The sequence below is a fragment of the Lipotes vexillifer genome, unplaced genomic scaffold, assembly GCF_000442215.2.
Source record: "Lipotes vexillifer unplaced genomic scaffold, Lipotes_vexillifer_v1.1 scaffold428, whole genome shotgun sequence".
NCBI lineage: Eukaryota > Metazoa > Chordata > Mammalia > Artiodactyla > Lipotidae > Lipotes > Lipotes vexillifer.
The window spans coordinates 26,646-33,991 of record NW_006781879.1 but is presented as its reverse complement, the minus strand read 5'-3'; the positions used below and the strand labels follow the sequence as shown (position 1 = coordinate 33,991).

The 7,346-nt window shown below is 51.3% G+C and overlaps 1 protein-coding gene across 1 annotated transcript in view; it reads right to left on the bottom strand.

Annotated features, from left to right (window-relative positions):
* Nucleotides 1-4,779, bottom strand: part of E2F3 (E2F transcription factor 3) — an 83,263-nt gene extending 78,484 nt beyond the window's left edge. Inside the window, exon 1 of the mRNA XM_007454852.1 lies at nucleotides 4,309-4,779. Coding sequence (XP_007454914.1) covers nucleotides 4,309-4,713 — 405 coding nt within the window. The 5' untranslated portion in view covers nucleotides 4,714-4,779. The remainder of the gene's footprint in view (nucleotides 1-4,308) is intronic.
* Between the last annotated feature and the right edge of the window lie 2,567 nt (nucleotides 4,780-7,346).

Here is a 7,346-nt window from a genome sequence, read left to right as displayed (position 1 = left end):
GAAATGAGAATAGAAGTCACTGTTCCCTACAGCCTTTCAATCTCCAGGTGCTATTATCTATTCATGTCTAAGCTTAGAGTATTATTTTGTTTTCACATTAGCTTTACACAGCACAACATTAATCTCAGAATCTACCCTTCCAAGTATTACATAAGGTGACGATTTATAGAAAAACGACAACAAAAAATATCCTTTCCTGTTCACAAGCTTGGGTTCCTTAGCTCACAGAGCCACGTTTAAGGGTGCTTTGTTTCAGAAGATGATTAGAGTGGTGCCCTGGGTACTGATTATAGTGGAGCTATTTGTACTGCCTGAGTCTAGGCACTGCATTATATTAAAACTTCCATTTTGGGGTATGTAGTGACTAAAAATTCTCTCCTAGCTTAAACTTGGCACCAACCATCAATCTCAGCAGAAGCAAGATTATTGACTACAGAACCACAGGAACCCAGCATTTTTCTTCTTTTATATTTATACAGGAAAGAAAGAGACTCAGCTGTAGCACCTATGGTTTCTCCATTCTTACAGGGAAATTTCAAACATTGTGGGTGCCTTCCCAAAGTCTAATAAGTGGGATGCTATGACTGGATTAAATTAAATCAGATGTGACAGGCCATTGTCTCTTGCATTAATAGATCCCAAACTTTGTAGAAGAGGAATGAAATCATTTCAGCTTCTTTTTAGCAGAGGCAGAAAATGATGAAGCCCTTTCAGTTCCAGAAAATATATAGCACTTGTGACTCTGGTTTCTCTAGACTCCTTCCATGTCCAACAGTTCACCATCTAGAACTGAATTTATCTAGTGCATGTCTCTGACATGGTGATGATTAAGAGTTCAGTTCTACAAAAGCCACTAAGCACGGGCTGCACGCAAAAGATGGCCGGTCCATGCAGTCGAGGGAGGAGCGAGGCAAAAAAGTGAGGATGAGTTGATCGAAATTTGTCACAACTCAAGGCACAAGCTCATGCTGGGGCAGTTCATCACCACCATCTCTAACATAGGCCTGTGGTACTGACGCGTCCTTATTTTATCCATTCTTAGGAGAGCCATGATTTATGGGTTTAAAAACTCAAGTTAACTAGGTATAGTTAATTACATATCATTTTTTAAAACTTTTAACCACTTTACTCATATATGGCAACAAAGGGGCAGTGTGCACATGGTCTTACATTTCTCAAAGTTCCAAAAAAATATAAATTTCTGAATATTCATTTTATTGGGCATCTACTATTTACCTGGCACTGTGCTAAGTGTTTTACATGCATTATTATATTTAACCCTTAAATAGGACTTTCAAGTTCATACTGTTATTGTCCCTATTTTACAGAAGAGGAAACTGTGTTGTGAGAGTTTAAGTTATTTGCCTAAGATCCAACGACTTGTAAATGACAGAGGCAATTACAGCTAGTAAGGTAGTACTGAGATACACACACACACACACACACACACACATATATATATACTCATATATAAATATATATATATATTTTTTCCACGTTAAAAAAAAGGTGAAGAATATGCTCCTGGTTGTTCTAGAGACAGAACATGGAATCAGAACCAGGTGGGTCTGTAACTGTGGTCACTTGAACAGGAGTTCTCAACCTCTTCTTGGATGGAAAGTGTTTAAATGATCTCTTTGCTCAGCCAATCACTTAGCTATCCCCATGCTGTCCCTCCTGCTTAGGGAAAGAATAACAAAAGTTCAAGACTTCAATAGAAGTCTAACATAATTTTGATAAGAAAAGAAAAGAAACCAAACTTTATATACAGTGCTCATGATTTTGGAATAATGATCTCATGGCAAGGAGGATAAAGTTTTGAAGTAGGTTGGAAGATGGTGAGGGTAATTTTTTATACTTTAAATACTTAAATACAATGAATTACATAGAAGTTTGGCTAGACAGTTTCAGAGACCTGGCCCAGGTGGGCTAAAATTCAAAAGGAAAAAAAAAAAGCAAACTGGTCATCTCACAATTTCCCATTGTCAAAACTACCCTCCCATAAGTCTGAATCAAGTCCCAGAAGTATGTCAATACTGGTTGTTTCAGATTAGGTTTATGATATAGTGACAGAACCCTGAGGGGGCAAATATGCTTAAAATATATCCAAGCACGTTTAGGTCAAGTCAGTAATAGTATTTAATGCTAATAAAAGCGTGGCATATTCTCGTGTCTGAGAATCCAGCACACTGGATACTGTTATGTGTAAGCAGGGCTCTTTCCCCCCTGCTGGCAGACCCTAGTCACTAAAACACCATGAGCTTCTTTGACTGAGACGGTATCACACATCCCTAGCAAGTATCTCTGGGGCTGCAAAGCAGTTAAGATCCAACTCGAGGAGAAATTGGGAAGAGTCATGAATTAAAATTTTTCATTATTGCAAAACCCATCTCATCCCCCAAAGTGTTGCCTGGGTGCCGACTCTCTTAAAGACCTCTGCAAAATCTTGATTCTTCAAAAATTCAGCCCATTCGGAGCCGAGACAAGGTGAGGTCAACGACTGATATTATCACCCAACCATTAATCTAACTGGGTTTGGTTCGTTTCTAGCCTCGTGGGGGCCGAGCCTCACCACGAGGGTGAAGACAGGAGGCATGGAGGAAGGGAATGAAGGAGAGAAAAGGAGAAAGGAGGAAGACCTCCGGGCCACACTTCTTTCTAGTATCAACAAAAAGAGAAGCCGCATACTGACCTAAATCATCTCTCAAAGGCGCTTTATAAATTACAGGGACAAAGGGAGGGGGTGGCGAGTGGCCTGGGAATCCTACAGACACCCTCCCCTCTGACCCGCCCCCCTCCCCCTCCAGCACAAGGGAAGGAGGATAGAAAGCAGAGCTCAACTCGGCCATTGGCGAGAAGCCCCCCCTCCAGTTTTCGATTGCCCATCCCTCGGCCCCCTAGAAAAACACACACGTAAACACCATACCCATCCCCTGGGGCGGACACTCCTGCCCCGAGGTTCCTAGAACCGGAGGCCGGGCATTTACTTACTTAGATTTTTCTTGCTTACTCATTTCCCTCGAGCACCCAACCCCCCGTTCCCACTCCAAAACCCCGCTCAACCGCCTACCCTCACGGCTCCAACCCCCAACAGAATCCGGTGCCCCCGCGGCGGCGGCGGCCCCCGAGCCGTCCCGGTCACTAACCTGCTGCTGTAAGGGCATTTCCGAAACCAGCCTGGCTCCGGGGGGAGGTGGGGGGGGCCGGCTGGAGAGGGGGCCCGGAGGGCCGAACGGACCGGCGGCGCCGGGCGAGGGCGGGCGCCCGTGGAGGGGGTTGGGGAGAGGAGAGGGAGGGTGGCCGCTCCGGGGGCGGGTGCGAGGGCGCCGGGACCGTCCCAGGCCAGGGAGCCGGCGAGCAGGAGGAAGTGGGTGCCCCCTCTCCCCCTCCAGCGCCCCCTCCCGCCGCCGCCTCCTCCCCAGTCACAGGCGCGTCCTCCGCGCACGTGTGCGAAACGTCACCGGCGGGTCCCGGGGAGAGGGACAGACCCAGGCGGCGGGACGGGAACGCGGCTGCCCCCGCCCTCCGTCGCCGGAGGGCGGAGAGGGGGACAGGGCGGGGAAGGAAGGGGCAAGGGGAGAGGCGGGTCAAGGGCAGGCCCGGGGCCCGGCGAGGCAGGCCCAGGCGCTCGGGCCACGCGGGCGCCGCCGCTGCCACCACCGGGATGCGCGCAGGCCGGGGTGCCCGCCCGCTAGCCCCTCACCCCCAGACGGCCCCCGCCCCGGCCTGCAGCCGGCTTCCAGCTCCACCTCCCCCCTCGGCTTCCCCCAGCCCCTTTGTTGCCGGGAGTTACAGATCCCAAAATGTGTCAAGCGCAGCCTGGCAGAGCCCCTGCACTCCGAGCACGCTTTAGGGACCCCCGGCTGCCAACGCGCCTCCGAGGCCGGCGAGCGGCCATCACCCCCAGGGCCCCCCGGTTTCCACCCCCCTGGAGTCTCCCACTCCCCAGTTCACTACTCCCTCCCCCACCCCCTTCTCCATCCGGGGCGTGACCCCTTCCTACGCCCGAGAAAGAGGAAGCTTCGAGTTGGAGAGGAGGGGAGAGTGGGGGTAGGGAAAAGTGCAGGAAAGGAAGGGGGGGCCGCGAAAAGTTTCGGAGTGTTTGATGTGGTTCGCGCCATGGCGATCCCCGCTGTCCCGCTTGCCCGGCGGAGCCCCCCAGACCCTTCGGGTGTTCGGGGGGAACACACAAGTCTAACAATAAACTCTGTTGGACGGGCAGGGCGGCCCGCAGCGCGCCCACCACCCCGCGCGGTGCGAGCCCACCTCCCGCCCGGGCTGGGGACGGTGGGAACGGGAGGGCATTACCGGAGGGCCGCCGCCGCCGCCGCCGCCGCCGCCGCGTCCCAGCGTTGGTGGCTGCTGCAGCAGCCCGGCTCTGCTGGAGGGTCCGTGCGGCGTGGTGTAGAGGAGGCTGCCGGCGGTCTGCTCCACGCCGGGGGCACTGGGGAGGAGGGGGCCGGCGGCGACGGCGCCGCTTTGGAGGGAGGAGGAACAGGAGGTGGTGGAAGTGTTCGTGGTGAGGATCTGGATGTACGCGCTCGGGGCGGCGGCAGCAGCGGCGGAGGCGGCGGCGGCGGGGAAGCCGGGGCTGGCTAGCAGTGCCCTTTTGTCCATGGAGGCTGCAGCGGCGGCGGCGACGACAGCCGCCCCCTCCCCACCCCCGGCGGTCACCAGGTACTGGTCCAGGGCGGGCTGGATCCCCTTTCTCATCTCTCGCTCCTGCTCTTTTTATTGCTATGGTATATTAACGTATTGTTTTCAATTTCTTTATTATTTGCAGTCGGAGTTTCCAAGTCTCTCCTTCTCTCCTCCCCGCCCGGCGCTTCCGAGCCCCTTCTCTCCCTTTTCTTTTTATTTTTCCGCACCGCCCGGGCCCCGGGGGCCAAAAATAATCGGGGCTCTGGAGAGAGGAGGGTCCCGGGCGCACGGATATCGGGCCCCGAGGGGTGATGGAGGCGTCGGGGGCGGCCGATGCAATGGATTGCGAGGCGGCGGCGGCAGCACGGGTGCTGCGGCCGGCAGCTGAAAAATGGCTCCAGGAAGCTGCTGCTGACAATGAATGAAGGGATACGGTTTACGCGCCAAGGTCCTCCCGCGAAACTCAGATTTCCCGCCGGCTTTTCAAACCATATTTGCATATCCCCGCCCCTCAACCCGCCGAGGACCGTTCCCACAGCCCATTGGGCCTCTGTCTCCTTCCTTCCTTCCCAATCATGGAGCAGGGTCGCAACTTGCCGGTTTCCATTGGCTGCCGTGCATCATGGTTGCCGGGGCGACAGGAGCCCTATTTGCATATGCTTCCTTGATTGGCTGGGAGGGAGTAGGGGTTTTAGGAGCTGGGGGTAAAGTCCGCCTTCTCTCCCACGGAAGACCACGCCTGGTTCAGGCTCCGCCCCCGTCCCCGCCCACCAGCCGGGCGGGCACTGCTGACCTGGGCAGGGACTCCGCGCCCCGCAGACTCAGTGTGGATATAACCTAGAGCGCAAGTTTCGCTTTTGTAAATTGTCAAGGTGACTAAAGGGGACACTCTCGGGAACTCTCTTCCGTTTGACCAGTCAGTGTAATAGATGAACAACAGCGAGAGATTCTCCCAAGTATGTGCCAAAGGCAAGCTGGACCTTGCGAACGACGCCTGGCAGGTGGAAACCGAGCCCTTTAAATCGTGGGTTTCTCTCTTCCTGAAATCCGACCAATGCCGCGGCGAGAGCTGATCCCGAGGCCGAGGCTGATGGACAGAAGCATGTGGGCCGACAGAATCGTGGGGGCAGACGGTTCGACTGACGTGATTGCGGGCACCATTTAGTTACCATTCCAGATCATTACCGGTAGCTTCATTATTAGCCTGGATGGGGTTTAAGTAAAAATTAACTCCGAATGTTTTGCCGAGTGAAATCTTACCACAAGAACTGGTTTGAGTCCAGCAGACACCCCCAAAACCCTACCCACTGGCCCAGAAGCACCCAGGGCAGTTAATCTGGGTTAACCTAGGACTGATTTGCATGTTTCTAATCCGCCAAACAGTAATCCGAAGAAGTACGTGCTTCCCACGGATGACGTCTTGCTCCTAACAAACGCTGCACGCTGGCCACGAGCACTTTACAATTTCGGTATCCTACCAAGTTCTCTGACACGATGACCCAAACCTATTCCAAAATGTTTAAAAGAATTTTTTTAAGTAAACTAGAAATTGCCACCAGAAAAATATTAAATTATTGTCAAATTGACTTCTGTGTTGGTGCAAGTGTTCACGGGTCTTAAAATGGGTCTTAAAATTGAAGATTGCGCCTGTGAGACTGAGCAGGAAAAGGGACCCCGGCAGGTTGTGGGAAAAGGTGTACCTAGGTCAGGTCAACATTTACAGTTCCGGTCACTGAGAACTGCACAAAATAGCTGCTGATCTGGTGCTCACTGGGTGATGAGCATTGCAATACCTCAAGCCCTTTTGCAAGACTTTTATTATTATTATTATTAATTTTCAAAACTCATATGCTCAGTCTTCTGAAAGGCCTGACAAGATATGTCAGTTCAGGCTAGGAGTCCTTACTACTTTAGTAGTTACCTGAAATAGGGTGAACTCAAAGTACTGTTACACCTTGCACCAGGCTCAGGAATATTTTGGTCTTGCACTCAAGCTAATTGAGGATCCAAGGCCCAGTAGCCAAACATTTACTGACATAAATGATATGTGTCATCAAACTGACACTATCTTTAGGGCAGATTAGGTGGTATTCAAGGGGTATCAATTGCTGGTTGGGCTAGAAGCATAAGGTATTAGCAACTTCCTTGACCTTGTTCCATCAAAGTTACTTTCCACTGTGGGTCACTATGGAGGAAACTTGTACTGTAACTACTTGGATATCACCAGCTATAGAACGTCACTGGCAGCATGCATTTGGTGACTCGTGGGGAATGTGGGAGGAGGGAATGGTGCAACATGCACAGTCATTATAAGACCTGAATTTTAAGATTAGAGACAAGCCTAGGACCTGGGACTGTGCACAGGATCTCTTCTTGAACTCACACTTCTCTTCACTGGTCGCAGTAAGATGGATATAACACAGTCACAAGGGAGCAAGTGTTCACCATCTAGATTCACACCTGTTCTGGTTTAGAAAGCTTTGAAATATTTACCATTCTACCTTAGCCAAGTTATAATTTTTAATGTAGGGTATTCGATAGAGAAACAGATGTTTTGACATTGTATGCCTAGTGAACCACAGGATGGGGTGGGAAGGGTTCAAAGAGAGAAGAGGAGGTGTTAGAAGTTAAGATGCTAAAATTTGGAGCAGGCTATTAATTTGTGGAGAGGTAGCATGTTTTAGAAGAAAGAAAATGGGCTTTGG